The 19,492-nt window shown below is 44.7% G+C and overlaps 1 protein-coding gene across 1 annotated transcript; it reads left to right on the top strand.

Annotated features, from left to right (window-relative positions):
- Window positions 1-3,984: 3,984 nt before the first annotated feature.
- On the top strand, window positions 3,985-19,156 carry LOC149365450 (uncharacterized). Its single transcript, XM_089585159.1, has 5 exons — window positions 3,985-4,086; window positions 6,699-6,871; window positions 12,245-12,303; window positions 13,295-13,360; window positions 18,897-19,156. Exons 1-5 carry the CDS (start codon window positions 3,985-3,987, stop codon window positions 19,154-19,156), a joined length of 660 nt encoding a protein of 219 aa, XP_089441285.1.
- Window positions 19,157-19,492: the final 336 nt, after the last annotated feature.

The raw sequence follows: 19,492 nt of genomic DNA, 5'->3' as shown, positions 1-19,492 counted from the left end.
ATTGCCAGTGACGATTCTAGAATGTGCCAAAAATTAGTGCTAGCCGTCAAAAATGTGATCGCTCTCCAGGAAACACCGCAGGCTTTGCTACAAGGCAGCAGCAGCAATATCTTTTCAAGTGGTGAGCTGCGCATGGAACTTTGGAGCTTCACAAACATGCACCTTGCCCAACATAACCAGACATCGCATCTCCCCATGAAGCTGAGTTTACTCTCGAATATCACTTTCCAGCTAGTCGGCCTAAGAGTTTCAGTTAGTAGCAAACGTGCCGGAGGGCTTGATTGTGTCCTACCTGAAGCTATGTTTCCGCTTTCGTTTATACTGTGTTGTGAAGTCCCTTGAATTAATTAGCTCTGCCTAATCGCAGATCAATCAAAACACTTACCTTGGTGCCGAAATGAGCGCACAAGTTTTGCATGGTTATATTTCTTTATAACACCGGCCACAAATGGCCGTTTTCACTAGTGTATTGATACTATAGCTCAAAAGCGTGTTCTTTCCCAGGGAGTCATGTATTTGGTACCTGACACAGTGACTTAAGGCCATACAGAATCTCTAATTCGACGATCAGCGAGTTTGGTTGCTACTAATTAAGCAGGCGGCAAGTGTGCGCTATTCTTTTTTAATTCTTTGTTTTTCAGGGAGCGGAGTGCTCTCTATATATAGTTATGATGGGCACCCTTGCGCTACAAGCGTGGGGTCACACGCGTTGTGCGTAATGGGAGCAGCAGTTGCTACATGTGCTGGGTAGAAAAAAAAAGAGAAAATGAAATAAATTTAACGTGGGCTAGCTAGCTCTTTCTTCTTTGCACAAAAGTCATTCATTGACACAGAATAGCCTGGGTTATTTTATGCTCTCAACTTGTCTATGAGAACCAATGGCACGTGCAGTTTATTCCCCAAAACCAGAACGAGGGTTTTCAAAAATGTACCTACACGCCCCGTAACATTGTCAGGTTGTTCTAATTACAGTGCGGACGTGAATGTGAATGCCAGACAAAATACTGGCGTTAAAATCGAACTTATAAGTAAAACCCAAACATGCAAACAGAAAACTCGACGGTGGCTATAGCAACAAGTGGGCTCCGTGGTCGTCGAAGATGAGGAATGATGGCTTTAGGCAGCACTGAACCTAAAGATGACTGCCATGCTTCGCTATAAGGCGCTAAAAGAGCCTACTGGAACATCTGGAACATTGTCGAAATAGTTGCGGTAGGCTAGAATTATTGTAGAAAAATCTGGTCGCCTCCCATGTGGAAATGTGGAAAAGCTGGCGCGGGTGGCTTGGCGCGAAAAAAAAAAAAAAAAACATCAACGAAGCAGCAGTGCAAAACCTCACGGTATTATCCTTCTTTTCAGTAAGCGCCGTTCTGATTCTTGTAACAGAGAGCATAATGTCACCTAAAATGAAAAAAAAAATTATATATAACGAATACGGACACTAGTGTCCATTTGCGCAAGACATGAACCATTTCCAAGCGTGCACGGCGCCGCTCTGGTGCTGTCGGTTCTTCGTGAACGAATTCCTAGACCAACTCATTAGTTGACGAAGGACTTTGTGCAGCCCACAGAAATTACCGAGGGCTCTTAAGGAGCATCTTAGTGGGTAATACGTAAATAATTAAAATTCTATTCTAATTCTATTTCAATGCAATTCTAAATGTATTCTTTTGTTTTGTAGTTGGTGCGAGTGTGAGTACTTGTACTGACTAATACTAGTTAACGTTTCGTATTTTCCTGACCTTGATGACGTCACACCACATATTGCGACGACATATTGGTGTCTACACCCGCATTTGTGCAAGGATTCTTTTGTTGTCATTATTTGTTTCTATTTAGCTACCTGTCTCAGTTTCGTGGGCTTTCTTTCTGACGTTCCTGATAACTTCCTTTTCCCCGTTGTTGCCTCCGCAATCTGTCGCAAGCTTCCTAGTCTTTTTCCTCCAAGGCATGTCCGCTTTTTTACTGTACAAGTAGGCTTAGGCTGCCCAGCTCTTCCAATCTATTTTTCTTAGCCTCTCCTCAAACAGTATTTTCCTCTGTGCTGCACGTGCTTCAAAGGACGGTCAACCCATACTCCATGCACATCTTTGCTTGTTTGCTTTCCATGGACCCCTAGTGCTGATCTGACCACTATACTTAGTTTAATGTCTAGACTTTGCACCACATCTGATCTTAGGCAAAGTAATGCGTTCGCAATAGTCGGCCCCCAAACCATTACAACCTTCCCCAGTCCTCGTATTACTTCATATCTATTGCATCTCCATTGTCTGTGATTCGTAATGGTCGCGTTCCATTGCCATGCGTTTTTAGACGTTTTCTCTCTGCATCAATCCACACTCCTACCAATTTGTACTTCTCTACGCGTGGTATTAACACCAATGTTTTAAAGTCCTCGTTGTCCATAAGATTCGGTGTGGGCGTCAGCTTCGGCGTTGTGAGCGAAAAATCAATCACGCCCATGACTCCTGCAGGGGGTCTCCAGAGATCAACCTAGGAGGCAAATGGGCCAACTAGGTCATGTGACATTGCGGTGTCATCACAATGTGCCTAGAGGATAGTGAGCAAACTGTCCACCGTGGCAGGCGCCACTTAAATTAAGAAGTGGTCGCTCGAGACGAGCAACCTGGGCCGCACAAGGCCCACCGCTCGAAACAACTGCCATCGCAGGGCGGATCGCTTAACTGCTGCATCACTGCGCCAGGAGGGGTACGAGGACTCCCAGTTATATAGGAATTGAAAGTAGAGAATGACTTTCTGCATGTATGGTCGCTATCGTGTCATACCCTTACAGCGGAGCTTAACTGTGGGCTCCAATTTTTCCTCTAACGATGGGAACTTACTGAGAAGGGCTGGTCAACATGCGTGGGGAACACTGACGCGTTGCGGAAAGTGCAGGCAAACCAAGTGCAGTGCCTGCAAGAAAATGCTATTATCATGAGTCCTCTTTATTACAACGTTTATACCGTGCCTTGGCACACTTGTGCGCCGTGCATGTCGTTCCTAATAGGACTACGCTCAATGCTCTAGAGCTTTTCCGAAATATTTAAGCGCTTATAACTCTTCGTGCTCTTCTTTGGAATATCCTCATTTGGATGTAGGTAAGAAGGAACAACTCATTTTTATATATTCACCGAGTTTGGATCGTATTTTTTTGTAACCTAGACGTAATAAACGAGAACAAGGCCTCGTACTGCTGTGACCTAGTTATCGCAGTGCCAAGTGTCGTCAGTAAAAGCTACAAAACGGCACCCGCCACAAGCAGTTCACGTAGGTTGCCATAGATTTTGCCTGCTATCCAGATCTGGTAAGTGCTGTGCAAAGCTGGTTAAACTGGTTATGTTGGTTAGGCTTCTTCATAGCGATGTCTTGGTGGCCGCAGTCACGGCGCGGTAACAAAGTGACCGCTGCTGGCTGAAATTCGTTAATTAAATATTCTTGTGTAGTGTCCTTAAAGCAAACTTATAAAACGAATAATCACGACTAGGTAGATTGAGCTTCGTTTCTACATTCCCATGATTACAGTTAAAATTCAGAAACTGGGAATGAGCAAAATTTCTCTGAGCGAAATATTTTCCTACAAAACATTTTCTGAAATTTTACTCCTTGTCCTCAGGTTACGCTTGTATTTGCGATGAATTCTCCACAGATTTGAATTGAAACTGCATTTTTATGAGACTGTGAACATACTAGGTCACTTTTTAAGCTCCAGAGGCCAGTAAATATTTTTTAATGCTTGAGTTTATGAGAGTTTACGTTGTGAATTTACGTGCCTATCGCCGCTTAGGTTACTACGAGAAGAAATGGGCCCACGCCCATAGATAAATAATGCCAGAAGTTTTTCTAGCGTGCCATAAATTCCAGGTGTCGAAAAGGTTTATAAGAAACAGCGCAACCAAAAGAAAAAATAACAATACAGTTTCGTGCATCAGTTCCGTGCATACTAACTGTGACATGTGTATCTCCAGACCTGCTATCACTGAGATGACTGTAAACAAGTTGGAGCCGCTGTCGTTGCTTCGTGCCGCCTTCGCCGTCATCATATTCTCGGCAGTGGATGCGAGCCGCACCAAAGCATTTTATGAGGTGGCTATCATTCTGATTTTGATGTTTAGAAAGGCTTGTACTAACCGAGGGTTAGTCTTGAACACTTGGTTACGGGGCACAGAAAAAGAACGGGACGAGAAACTTAAGCTCCGCCTTAAGAGTATGACGCGATAACGTTAATTGGTTAAAGCCTATATATGCGGAATTCTCGACTTTACTTTCATAGATCTCTGGGAGTCCTCATATCCCTCCTGGCTCATTGGTGCAGCAGTTAAGCGATGCGCCATTGTCCTGCGATATCAGGTGCTGCCACCGTTGGGGATAGTGTGACCCAGCTCTTCCCAAGCAACCTATCGAGGCCACTTATTTTACTGCCACCTTCGACCGTGGTCAACTTTCTCACAGTCCGCTGCATAAAGAACCTTCCGTCCTCCCGGATAGCAATGTAGCAACTGGCCGGCCTCAAACGGTCGTCGACGCCGGACATTTTTTTTCGACATGGGAATGCCTTTGTGTGCTTCTTAGGCCCTTTCATAATTGGCTCTAGGGCAATGTATGAAACCCAGATAATCCGAATGCCTTGGTGACATAACTGTAATAGAAAATGGCCACATTGTAGCTTTTCAGTTTCAAAAGGTAATAGTTTATTCAAGGCATATTACGCTGGCCTACTTTATTTTTTGTGGGTGTGTGTGTTGCTAGCGCCAACATCTGCGTGCATGCTATCTTATGCTTCTTAGCGTCGCTGCCTGGTTTGGAGTGTTTATACTCATTCTTGACGACGGTTTTTTTCCATCTTATTTCACAAGCCTTGTAATTTGCTAAAAATCCTCCCATAGTTATTACATAACCAAAAACTCATTCAATACACAAAGCAATGAAGGCAAAAGTTATATCCTGCTGCATAGTGTTGATGCCGGTAGGCCTTCTTCATCAGTAGTTTGTCGCAGAGGGGCTCTCACTTCATAATTTTTTCAGTTGACACCGTATGTAGCGATTCGGGAAAATTGTGCATGTGGCCCTCATAGCTGTCATAACGCCAAGACACAAAATAAAACCATTCATATAAACGCTTAGAAATCATGATATCGGTAGATATGTGTTGAGGAAGAAGATTTTTGGCTGTGGCGGTCCGCAGTGGCGTAATGGTTATGTGATTTTGCTGGTTAACCAAAGGTCATGGGTGAAATCGCTGGCGCGAAATCTAAAGGCACTCATGGGCTGCGCGATTAAAAAACCTCAAGTTGACGAAATTATTCTGCAAGCACTACGTCGTCTCTCAAAGCTCATTTGCATCTTAGAGACGGTAAATCCTGCATACCACATATCCACTAAGTTTTATGCCGTCGAGCTGAAAGTTCTTTACAAAAGATGTTGAGGATTCTGACTCTAGTTAGCGAATTGTTGAGCAATCACCCCGTAAAGCTACAGCGAAGATGCATTGAGCATAATTTCTGCAGAATCGACTGTGTTCTGCACGAACCATTATGTAATAATCTAACCTTCGTTCAGATTTCCGTGACTTAGCCTTTTGTGTAAATGTCTGCGGTATACAGATTATAAATAAATTTGAGTTTGTGGGGTTTCTTAGTGCTTACTGCAATGAACTTAAACTGGCGCTTTTGCTTTTCCACTTTTATAAAAACGGCGATGATGATGATGATGATGATGATGATGATGATGATGATGATGTATAACTTTCCTGGAAGTGACGATTCTCGCAACGAACTTTTTACTTGAAGATCAGATAGCGCCTGTGGTTAAAACGCGTGCACAGAGCTCAAGACTGAAAGTTTTTCGTAAAGCTGAGCCGAATTGATAATGGCTAAAACGTTTTCGCAAATGACTAAATGTGTGACTTATCAATGCGAGAGCATTATGTGGCCATGCACGCGTCATCAAAAGGTGTACTCAAATTTCGTCCGCACGTTCATGTCGGTCTATAAAGATATAGGAAAAAAAGTTTGATTGCATTAGGTAGTGGGTGAAAAAATCTCGCGAAATTCCAAATTTGGTTGATGTGGAATAATTAAAAGGCGCCACATCAGCCGCGGACGTCGATATAGCGCTTGCACGTCAGAATAGTAATGACTTCGATATAATATGTGGGCGTTTTGCTTTCACATTGCTCTAGTGCGGGTCGCCTCAGTGATCGGCAAACGAAAATAAAAACAACGAAAACAAAAACAAATAAAAAAAAACGAAAAATGCCGGGAGAAAAAGAGGACGGGGAAAGGCTCTCGCATTTTCGCTCTTCAAGCAGACTTCAATGCAATTCTCTAATTTTTCCAGTCAACTACTAACCATTGATCGGTTCTTAATGATATGACATTGACGGGTGAAGTGCTTTCACTTTATGCTCTTTCTTTTCCTGCTGATACAATGCGCGAATACAGATAATTATCGAATCGCTTAATGAGCCCTGCTTCTGTGCTGATATTTTCCGCCCTACAAAATGAATGATTTGTAGGCCGTTTCATTAATGCAGAGCGTTCCCCAAATATTTCAATTAACTGAGTATATCCTGGGTTTTTCTCAAAAGAGGCTACTGTAACGTACGGCCTACGCATTTATCTATTTATTACATGGTTATTTGTTTTTCATTATTTATTTATTTCCGGTGAACTTGAGACCGCACTCTCCCCCTGTAGCTGCTGCAGAGGCAGCCGTTGATGGTGTACGAGTGCTACGGGACGGCACCAACAATTCAACCTGTGAACGGCGTGAATTTCGCCATCCTATTTGATGGCACCAAGCCCAAGAGCAACAAGGACATCGGTACCACGTGGTATGAAACACGTGGGAAGCTTGACAGCTACGTGAGGTGAGTATGCGCTTGGAGACTAAGCGGCAAAAAAGAAAACAACAACAACAACACTAGTTTTCCCATTCAGTGCGGCAAATAGAGGCAGGAAAAAGTGCTACATAACCCAGCGCTCGAGTTGTCGTGTTTCTTCCGTCCTCGTGTTTTAAACAGCGCTCGTGTTGTCGTGTTTGTTCCGTCCTCGTGTTTTAAACAGCGCTCGTGTTGTCGTGTTTGTTCCGTCCTCGTGTTTGAACAGCGCTCGTGTTGTCGTGTTTGTTCCGTCCTCGTGTTTTCAGCGCTCGTGTTGTCGTGTTTGTTCCGTCCTCGTGTTTTTTCCGCGCTGTTTTACCATGGATAGTAATAATCAACTTGCCCACCTTTCTGTACTTCCAGACAAAATGTTTTCTCGTTTTGTCGCAACGGCTGGTTTATTTTGTTGCTTTGTAGTACTTACTCTTCTCTGGTACTGTTGTTTCTTCCGTAATCCTTTTCTTTACTCTTTACTATTTTTCTACAATAACTACTCAAAATTCTGTTTTTGCAATAAAAATTTCTGTTCTTACTGAAAGCTCATGGGCAAAATATTACAGATCTATTGTGTTTTTTGTTTTTCGACTGGGAAAAAATAGCTTGTAGTATGCACAAATGCGTGACCATCATTGCTCTGAAGAGGGTAAGAAAGTAGAAGCATTATCATGACACTCGTGAATGACTTTGTTAAGAACAATGCTGCTACCCCATCCACCATGATTTCTATTCAGGGAACCCGGGAAGCTGGGATAACAATTAGTAACAATTGAGGTTTAAAAATTCGCTGTGCGTAGAGCGCTACATAAGCCCACGCAGTGGAGAAAGCAGAAAGCAAATCCAGCTTATTTGCTCGTCAAGCAGCGGCTGGAACTTAATTGTGCGCATTTTGACTGTCATATCGCTTAACGCATGACATAGGCCGTTTATTTTGCTGACATTGCAGAGTAGACTGGCTTATAGCCAGCGCGTCTGCCCATTTAAGCGCAGCAGGGATATTGTGATTGTTTAATTGAAATTGTTTGTTTTTTAGGAAAGGAAATGACGGAGTAACTGTCTCACATATTTCGGTGGACACCCCGACCACGCCGTAAGGGAAGAAATAAAGGAAGGAATGAGAGAAGAAAGAAGGAAAGAAGGGCTATAGTGGAGGTCTCCGGAATGATTTCGACCACCTGCGGATCTTTAACGCGCATTGACATCGCACAGCGCACTGGCGCATATTGCGTTTGGCCTCAATCGAAACGCGGCCGCCGCAGTTCGAACCCGGGAAATCCGGCTCAGTAGCCGAGTGCTCTAACCACTGAGCCACCACGGCGGGTCTGAGCTTTTTTTCGGCAAGAATACTTCTCGCGAATAAGAATGCACAAGCGCTCCTATTTTATGCCACCAACTACCACGAGCTGCTTGACGTCGCTGAGCAATAAAAACTATCATAACTCGTCGATTAGAGCGCAGGAAGCATTGTACGAGGTCTGTTAGAAAAGTATCCGACTTTATTTTTTTTTGCGAACACCTGATGGATATGAGACAAGCGCGCTTGCATCAGGTGACCTTGAACCTTCATGCGCATGCATGAATTTTTTCCCGCCTGCCGATAGCGTCAGTCGCTGGGAAGCAGCGTTTGAGTGAGACAGTGTGCAGTGCTCTCGTCGGTTTTTTATTGCAAGGAAAATGGCGGAGTGAAAGAAGCAGCGCTCCTGCAACAAATTTTGCCATAAACTTGGCGACAGCCGAGTGGAAACCATTCGAAATATTCAGACGGCTTTCGGTGAAGATGCTATGAGCAGCACACAGTTTAAGCAGTGTTACAATTGTTTTAAAGATGGCCGCACATCGGTGGAGAGCGAGCCACGCTTCGGTCAGTCATCAACATGCCGAAATGACCAGGTCATTGCCGAAGTGAACGCGGTGGTGATGTGGGACCGTCGCGTGACTATCCGAGAAATTAAGGAAGAGGTGGACATGAGCAATTTCTCCGCACATTCCGTTATCACCGAAGATTTGGTCATGGAGAGAGTTGCGGCGAAATTCGTGCCGAAGCTGCTCACGGTGGAGCAAAAGCAGCTTCGTGTTGGAGTCTCACAGGACATGCTGGATTCCGCAAACAGTGACCCCGACTTCATCAACATCATAATCACAAGTGACGAGTCTTCGGTGTACAGGTACCACCCGGAAACCAGATCCCAGTCGCCAGAGTGGAAGCATTCCACGTCACCAAGACTTAAGAAGGCCCGCCGATTGCGCAGCAATGTGAAAGTGATGCTGACTGCTTTCTTTGACATCCGCTGTGTGGCAGACCACGAGTACGCACTCTACAGGGTCAAACAATGACCAAAGAGTACTACAGGGATGTCCTCCGTTGCCTACGTGATGCTGTGCGGCGCAAGAACCCGGAGCTGAGGTCAACAGGAAATTGGCGCACCCATCGCGCCAATGCTCCTGCACATTCCTCGCACTCGAATCAGATTTTTTGGTGAAAAACCAAACTCCTGTAGTTCAACAGACTCCTTACTGTCCTGATATGGCCCCTGCGATTTCTGGCTGGTTCCCAAAATCAAAAGGCCATTGAAAGGAGCGCGATTTCAGACAAGGAAGAACATTATGGCTACAACGACAGCTGAGCTAAACTCCATTCCGAAAATGGCCTTTTCGGAACACTTCCCACAATGGCAGCACCGCTGGGAGAAGTGTGTGGAGTCCCAAGTAGACTACTTTAAAGATGACTAGGTTTGCAACGCTCCAGTTATGCAAGGTTTTTTTCAACGGCCAAAGGTCGGATACTTTTCTAAGAGACCTCGTATAAGTCAGATTATGCAGGGCGCAGTAAGGCTAAGCCATCAGTATTATCGGCTTCGAGCAAAATTGCAGCGGAGGGTTTAGTTATCTCTCGACATCAAATGCAAATGTTCCATTTCAGCTACTCCGCATTAATCATTCTTACGTACTACCACATACGTGGCGCTGACACTGTTAGCTAGCAAATAATGCATGTCTCGACTTGTGCTATCTATGGCGTCAGTGATCGGCTTCTTGGAGCCAAAACAATGAACCGGGGTATTATGGATGCAAAATTCGAAGCCTTACTGGTACTGCGGCGATACGAGAAAGACTGCTCGGTTCATATTGATAGTTTTGTTCTACTTCGTTGCATGATCACCAGTGTTTAGAGATGAACGCGCTTGAAGATTATACGCTTTCAAAACAGCAGTTCTAGGACATATTTCATGATATCATTCTATTCCACCTTTCGTATAAATCGCCATGTAAGTAGCCTGTCCTGAGATTATATTACAATCTCAGCAGCAGAACACAACAGCCCTTCGCGACACAGTGCTGTGGTAAGCAACCCAGGCAGAAAAGGTGATCGGCCCAGTATTGGAACTATTTTGGCAAAGCATTGTCCTGCAATGACCAGAGTAAAACCACCGGTCTCTAATGTTCGGTCGTATACCTGCGCTGCTTGGGAAGCCATTATAAAGCATACGGTGTCAATGCTGCCTAGAAAAGGACGTTATTACCATTGCATAAAAGCTTTATCATTGTATCAAAGGTTTAAATGACCAGTCATAAATAATCACTGTTCTGTGTCAGTATAACCTCGGTACAAAATGTAAGATGTTACAATTGGCATCAATCGCTCCATGTGAATGTTCATCACCATCATCATCATCAGCCTGACTTCGCCCACTGCAGGGCAAAGGTCTCTCCCAAGTCTCTCCAATTAACCCTGTCCTTTACCTGCTGCGCCAACCGTGTCCCCGATGTATGGACGTCATGACACGATGAATGCCAGAGGGCAAAAAGACCCATCTTTATTGAGCAACGCGTATTTATACCGACAGTGTAGGGCGAGAGCGAAAACACAGTGCTTCAGTTGATAATGCTTATCAGCTGTCCGCTTCAGCCGGCATTGCGTACGCTGCCCATCACGCATACGATACACTCGCAAACTTCTTAATCTCATCCGCCCACCTAACTTTCTGCCGCCCCCTGCTACGCTTGCCTTCTCTTGGAATCCACTCCGTTACCCTTAAGGACCAGCGGTTATCTTGCCTTCGCATTACGTGCCCTGCCCAAGCCCATTTTTTGCTCTTGATTTCGACTGGGTTGTCATTAACTCGCGTTTTCTCTCTCACCCACTCTGCCCGCTCCCGGTCTCTTGACGTTACACCTATCATTTTTTCTTTCCATAGTTCACTGCGTTGTCCTTAAGCTGAACCCTTTTCGTTAGCCTCCACATTTCTGCCCCATAGGTGAGTACCGTTAAGATACAGCTGTTGTATACTTTTCTCTTGAGGGATATTGGTAAACTACCATTCATGATCCGAGAGAACTGCTATATGCACTCCACTCCATTCTTACTCTTCTAGTTATTTCCGTCTCATTATCCGAATCAGCGGTCACTACCTGCCCTAAGTAGACGTATTCCCTTACCACTTCCAGCACCTCGCTACCAATTGTGAACTGCTGTTCCCTGGCTAGAGTGTTGAACATTACTTAGGTTTTCTGCGTGTCAATTTTTAGACCCACCGCTCTGCTGTGCCTTTGTAACTCATTGATCATGCTTTTCAATTCATCTCCTGAGAAACCCAGCAAGGCTATGTCATCAACGAATAGCAAATTATTTTGTATTCTCCATTAACACTTATCCCCAACTGTTCCCAATTCACGCCTCGGAATACCTCCTATAAACAGGCGATGAATAGCATTGGCGATATCGTGTCTCCCTGCCTGACGCCGTTCCTTATTGGAATTTTATTGCGGAGTTTATGGAGGACTATTGTAGCTGTGCAGTAGCTATAGATATCTTCCAGTACTTTCATATAAGGCTCTTCTACACCTTGATTCTGCAATGCCTGCATGACTACTGGGGTTTCTACCGAGTCAAATGCTTTCTCGTAATCAATGAAGGCTACATATCGTATAGAGTGGTTGGCTGAATTCTGCGCATTTCTCTATCACCTGATTGATAGTGTGAATATGATCTATTGGGGAATATCCTTTACGAAAGCATGCCTGATCATTTGGTTGATTGAAGTCGAAGGTTGTCCTGACTCTATTAGCGATTACTTTAATAAATATCTTGTAAGCAACGGACAGTAACTGGTCAGTCTGTAATTTTTCAAGGCCTTGGCGTCCCTTTCTTATGAATTAAGGTAATGTTAGCGTTTTTCCAAGCTTCTGCTTCGCTCGAGGTCGTGAGGCACTGCGTATACAGGGTGACTAGTTTTTCTAGCACAATCTCCCCTGCGCAATATCCACTCTGCAAGTATTTATGTTACAAGCAGATTTCCAGTGTGCTTTGTAGTGCGAAACTGCTACTGCATGCAGTAACTAAAACCTAGCATTGCTGCCTTGTAGGGGAAACCTCACGACGGAGTACGACTCGTCAACGGGGGTTGGAAAACTAGCGACCAGTGGTAAGCTTTTTGTGACGCACCCCAAGAGCATCTTCTTCAGGCGATTAATGCAGGATTGTGAAACTAAAATATGTAATTACATTTGAGCGTTATATACCCGAAAAAAAAAAGATATTTACGCCGTTAGCTGACAATTTGCTTTTTAGAATTTGGCTCCATATCTTTGCTGGTTTCTAATGCAGCGCAGGGTGATTACAACATAATCAGATATAGTTTGTCGTTCGATGAGAAACTAAAAGGAGTTAGTTGGCTATGGAGCATATGATTAAAGGAAAAAGGCCTGTGCTTCACAAATTCTGCCTAGAAATTGCTGATATTTTTTGAAGACAATAAAGAATGCGTGGGTAGATAAATTATTGGAATTGCGACTCGCCTACAAAACAGTTTATTAATGTGGAACTAAACTTGTAAGTTGTTCGGATATTGGACGAACCACGCTTTCGAGATGTAATGTGAATTCAATGAACTGCCGCGCTCATGTGCTAAGTTGCCGCCTGTTGGTACAGTTCTTGTGTATTTTAATCTCTTCAGTCCTTTCTTTATCAAAAATCATGAGGACAGGTGCAATTTGATGTCAGAATATATTAGACTGAACTAAGAAGGAATATGGCGCAGCGGGCTTAATTGTCGCGAAGAAGGACGGCTATACTTAACGGTGCCTTAAACACAGGAGCAAAGTTTACTTCTCGGTCGACACCTTTCGAACAGTGGTGGTGATAATAAACCTTGCGACAATTGCGTCGCAAAAAATTATTGGGAACATTCAGGTGTGAATGGAGACATTGATGTGTGAAAAAATCCGGAAAGCTTTTCATCATCATTCTACTGTAGTGTTACTAAATAGTACGCTTACATGCGAGCAAGATAATATTTAGCAAACTAGTAAGCAACCGCTAACAACATGAAATACTAGATTTTTGAGAACTTATAGAAAAATATCGAGTTCTTCGTCGTGCTACTTTTTTGATGCAATAATTATTCGAAATTACAGAGCTCCAAGAAAACTTGGAAGTTGTATTGCCACCGTACAACGGCGAAGCTTACTACGCGAAACTGAGTAAGTAAATTTTGGTGGAGTGTACCTGAATAATGACACATTGGTATTTATGAGTTTTCTTTATTTTCTTGCCTAGCACCAAATACGAGAAATTATGGGGCGTAGATCTGCGCACAGTCTGTGCCCAGTGCAAGTGCAACACGTGATTTTGGCCTAACCGAGCTTATTAGCGGAGTCCTGTGAATCACGACGGCTGGAAAAATGTACTAATGTACAGTGAGAGTATCTTAAATACCAACTGCTCTATTTCCATGTGTAACGTATCAACGAAAGAAGCAACCACGCTAAATATTTGCTTTCAGTCTTGGTCAGAGTGAAAAAAAGAGTTGGTCAGAGTGCAAACAAGAGTTCTCGATTTATTTAGTTACGGATGGTGACGCCGCACTATAGTTCTTATCTCGTTGTATTCTAAATATCTTCACGTGTAGGCGGTGCATTATATGCAGATGCTGTCGTTCACTAAGGTCGGTGCTGAACATCCCGATCGGCGCTGAATACAGGCGAATTTAGCGCACCAGGCAACAAACAGATCAGGGGACCATGCAAATAAAACCATGCTCTTTCAAATGCAAGCAGTTTTATTCTTTCGAAATTCATCACCTTGCTCAAGCAGTGGCACACCACCGCTATTTCTGAAACACGTCGGTGACCGTGGCTAACAAAAATAAGGAATAGAAAGAAGTCAGGTGGCGTAATAAAAGGGAGATTTTATTCTGATATTTTTCTTCAAACCACGAGACTCATGTAGCATCACGCGCCAATTTTCGCTAGAATGGTCGAGTGCTGGTAATGGACAATAAAAATGCAATTGAATTTAAGGATATTAGTTCTTGATTATAGAACACCTTCATGTTTAGAAACATAGGGGGCGCTCGCGGACAAGGGAGGCGGCGCACAGCTGTTAGATTATACTAGTTGCTAAACTTCGCTTCAAAAAGTGACCAGTCCCAACATCCACTTTGCGGGTACTTACGGAGGGTGGAGCCATCTGAAAGTTGCCAGTAAAAGCTGCTGCCATATAAAGACATTGTCTTTTATCTTAGGGAATATGCAGCGCAAGGTCAAGACAAGGGAGAGACACAATAAAAGACACACACAACGTCCGTGTGTGTCATTTACTGTTTGTGTCCCTTGCCTGTGCCTTGCGCTGTTTATTCACCATGTAGAACGAACTATCCCATCAACACGCTCTTGTCTCTTATCTTTTGGACTCATATCTTTGCATTTTTGTTAATAGAACTGTTTCACTGATTTTGTTGCCAGGCGGTTGTGAGTTTTACAAGAATCTCGCCGCACGTGAAGTCAGCTTACGTTATTGTTCACGGGCAGCGCGGCAATCCGTAAAAACACGAATTTCGTCCACCTCATACCTCTGTGTTATTATATATGGGCCCTATGGGAAGTTTCACAGCTGGTAATATCAAAGAGTTCTGCAGGCGACCGAGGGTACTATCTACGTCCTCGTCTGCAGCGGTGCGCGAGTCGCCTATCGCACCATTAGAGAATTGCCTTTTGCGTAGAACTGTCAAGGCTGTCTAGTTTGTACGACTGTATAGACCAGAATCCAGAGCCGCTCCTGGGCGCGGCCATTTTCCGCCGACTGGTGCGCCGCGGTGCGGGCGTTTCTTTGGGGACTGCGGGGCTGCGGCAGCTCCGCGGCCGCGCCTGCATATAGCCGCGCTTCGGGTGCTAAATAAACATTGCCGAGCATACTTCCGCAGCGTGGCTGTGTTGCAGGAAGTATTCACGTTATCAAAGGGAGCTCATTGATGCGTTTTAGTGACATTTAGTTTGACATTCACGTGAATTGTGCTGACGCTTCGAACGCGCTCGTGCTTATATCGCTACCGTCTTGGTGCTCCACTGCAAAAAAAAAACTTTTTGTTCAGTATCAAGTATTAGGTGTGCGGCTAGCATGCAGTCCCAATTCCCATGCACTCTTAATCCTTCGGCCATAAAGTACCACCCACAAACAGGGCTTTCTTGTCGCATGCGTGTTGCGTCAGTTTATCAACAAATTACCGCGGTGAGCTTAACTGAGTCGCAGCGCCAACAAAAAACAAAATTTGTCATGGTTTATGCAACCTGGTGCATAAAAACGTACTTTTTCTCAAATTATCAAAGCTTGAATAGATATTAGCAGCGAATCCAGCTTTCACGAATTCTGAGGTCCGAAGTCGCGTTCATTTCATTCGGTAGCTCTCGCCGCGTGTGACAGCGTTGCGTAGGCGTTTGGCTAAGTGTGAATGAATGTATTAAAATCGCGCATATTTTCCTATCATTAAGGTAGATAGCAAAAGCAGAAAGACACTACGGTAAACCCTTTACCCCCCCCCCCCCCCCCCTGATCCCTATGACATGCGTGCGGAAAGAGCAACTGAAACTGGTAGCGGTCGTGCTTACAATCCTGTGCATGAATTGTGTTTAATGGGAACTAGAGCAAGCTCAACGCAAGGAGGTAATCGAAAACACGCGCTCCGTCTTGACAACCTTCAGTCTGCAGCTCGCCTATCCAGTTACTACTCCATTGTATCAAATCAATAAATCCACATTCCTGTGCCTAAGGTTATCACAGATGATAGCGCACGTAAAAGACGGCAACAAACGACACGCCAGCGCAGAAATCTGCTTAGAAGTGCCGGTTTCCAGTCCGTACGCTACCTGGCCGACTACACCGCGGGAAAAATTCTTGCTGTTTGCAATACTATTCCCGAATTTCCCTGAGTAGCGCCGCCGCACCAGCGGCTCGGTGGAGCAGCGTCGCCGCTGCGGTGCCAGCGTTTAGAATTCTGAGCCAGCAGAATATCATCATTGAAAAACGTAGCGCGAAAAACGAGACACAGAATAGGTGAAGACAGGACACGAGCGCTAATCATCAATATCAATATCATCATGCTGGGCACAAACAACGAGACAGACGCGCACTGCCTCGCTGTACTTACATCCAAATGAACGGAAAAAAAACTCGGAGATGTCACGTTAACGACTAACTGCGCGCAAGATAACCGCAGTACTGTCTGGTAGAGGGAAAATGTGAGTAGTGACGCACAGCACACACCCTCATACGTTATGATGAAGCACTACAACGACAGCAGCGAACACGTAAACACGCATTCTACGCGCGGCGCCGCTGCGACCCGCAGTCCATCGGGCCGCGCGCGCCGATAGATGGCGACTGGTGTCGAGAGTAGGGGCGCACCAGCAGCCTGCGTGTGAGGGTAAAATAATCTGGTCTATATGCTTGGTTTATTGAGGTTTAACATCCAAAAGCGACTCAGACAATGAGGGACGCCGTAGTGAAGGGCTCCGGAATAGTTTCGACCACCTGGGGTTCTTTAACGTGCACTGACATCGCACAGTACACGGGCCTCTAGAATTTCGCCTCCAAAGAAATTCGACCACTGCGGCCGAGATCGAACCCGCATCTTTCGGCTCAGCAGCGGAGCGCCGTAACCACTGAGCCACCACGGCGGCCAATGTATATGCGAGCAAATGTAACGCGTGCAGCAACATGTCGAACTGCGCAAGAAGCTTGTGTGATTCCCAGAAACACCGAGCGGAATCAGCGCCAAGACATCGTGTGATGTATGTCCAACATTTTTGTTGATGTACAGTCTTTGTCAAAAGTAACCAGGCTGCACGGTTTGCTTCTCAGTCGTACAGTAAAGCTGTTATGCCAGCCCTCAAGCTCTAAATCTCTGTATGATAAGGAGAACCCCTGCCCTCACCTTCAAAGAAGTTTTTCATCTTCAGAGAAGATGTGAGGGGTCTACTATACGAATGAGAAGCAAACCATGCAGCCTGGTTACTTTTGACAAAGACTGTACATGTGTGATGTGTGAAGTGTGATGTATGTCCAACATCGATGTTGCTACGCATTTATCGTGATGTTAAAAAAATCTGTGGCTTAGCTTGGTTAAGCCCGGTAATTGCGAAAGCAATATCCGTACGTACGCCATGGTAGAACTCGTAGTGTAGCTGGTGGTGGTGCTTGGGGTTGGACTTGTGGTGATGCATCGGTTATACAATGCAATCCAATTCAATCCAATGCAATGCAATCCAATGCAATCCAAACCAATCCAATCCAATCCAATCCCATCCAATCCAATGCAATCCATTCCAATTCAATGCAATCCAATCCAATGCAATCCAATACAAACCAAACCAAACCAATTCAATCCAATCCCATCCAATCCATTCCAATCCAATTTATTCCACTCGACTCCAATCCAATCCCATCCAATCCAATTCATTCCACTCCAATGCAATCCATTCCAATCCAATTCATTCCACTGCACTCCAATCCAAACTAATCCAATCCCATCAAATCCATTCCAATCCAATCCAATTCATTCCACTCCACTCCACTCCAATCCAATCCCATCCCATCCCATCCAATGCAATCCATTCCAATCCAATTCAATCCACTCCAATCCAATGCAATCCAGTGCAAACCAATCCAATCCAATCCCATCGAATCCAATGCAATCCATTCCAATTCAATCCACTGCAATCCAATCCAATGCAATCCAATCCAAACTAATCCAATCGAATTCATTCCACTCCAATCCAATCCATTCCAATTCACTCCAATCTAATCCAATCCAATGTAATCTATTCTAATCTAATGTAATCTAATCAAATCTAATCTAATCCAGTCCAGTCCAATCCAATCCAATCTAATCCAATCTAATCAAATGTAATGCAATCAAGGTCAAATGAAGGTCAATGGTAGCTCCACCGCCGCGCTCGACGAGCTGTAGTGTAGCTCTAGTCGCATAAAAATCAGCCACAAAATAACACTGCATACTTTTTCGTGATCGTTTTAAAGGTATTCTCCAACGGCTAACGGCGAGTCCCTTCATAGGGCCACCATGAAATAAGAATATTGTTTTGTAAATTTTCTTACAGTTGTTTCTATGCGCCGCGCTTTCATGGGATAGCTGTTTGAAAAACCCAACCCGAACAGCCTTCTGGTTAACATCCCTTCCTTCCCTCTTCCTCTTTATCTCTCGCTCTCATCGGCTTTCAAATGACGTACCATACTTGCACATTCTGTTTTGGGAAATAGGTCGGCTTTTGTTAACGAAGTGACGACCTAATATAGGTACGCTGCCAAATCAGAGACTACTTCAGAAATGTTTGTTTACATTTAATTCCTCCGAGTCCTACCTCCAGATGTTACCACCACCCGGCAACAGCAGCGCCAGCTTATCTTGCTGACGTCACAGATCGGTGTTGGTCAATGCCTTCCCGGGTCTTGACCATTTTAGACATTGAATAGTTGCATTATAGCAGTAGTTTGGACTAGTTGTAGGTGAAGCGAACAGGTATATTCCTTGGGAAAAGCACGACATGTGTGCCCTCTCCTGCACTCTTCCAACCTCTATGTGCAAACCTTACAGTCTACTGGAATGTACCTGGCACTCGACGGACCTTTACAGCAGCTAAATTGTTTTCGACCTTCTTTGTTTTATGCTTAGGTCGTCCCATTAGACGACTCAGAATTCAAGCGCGCGGATTTTTACTCTTGCAGCCATTACGTCTCAGAAAAACCGCGTGGTGTACAAGATTTACGACACCTCGAGGTTGTGCCTGAGCGCAGCCACGCTGCTCTTCAAGACGTGCTACGACGACGGCTGCGGCTCCTGCGACAAAGGCTGCAAGGACGAGAAGGACAGGGGGATTTCGCGAAGCAAACCTCGCCAGATACTGGGCTGCCCTCAGATGCAGTTCACGCGTTACCCGCAAGCCGAGCCGTTCCCTTTGTGCGCCGACTACCGTTCCTGCACTTGAAGGCACAACAGTGTTTTTCTGAACACTCTGTAATCTTTATACAAAGAATAAAGTATATACAACAGCTGTATCTTCCCGGTACTCACCTGGGGGTAGAAACTGGTGGCTAACATAACGGGTTCGGCTTAAGGACAGCGCAGCGGGCTATGGAAAGAAAAATGACAGGTGTAACGTTAAGTGATAGGAAGAGTGCAGTGTGTCAGTGATCAAACACTAATTAATGTCATCCTAGCCGAAATCTACAGGAAGCATTGGGGCTTGGGCAGGGAATGTAGTGCGAAGGCAAGATAACACATGGTCATTAAGAGTAACTGACTACATTTAAGAGAAAGAAAG

The sequence above is a fragment of the Amblyomma mixtum genome, chromosome 1 (genome assembly GCF_055824585.1).
Source record: "Amblyomma mixtum isolate Tamu chromosome 1, ASM5582458v1, whole genome shotgun sequence".
NCBI lineage: Eukaryota > Metazoa > Arthropoda > Arachnida > Ixodida > Ixodidae > Amblyomma > Amblyomma mixtum.
Note: the sequence above shows the minus strand (reverse complement) of the source record. Positions and strands in the feature narration are given on the sequence as shown.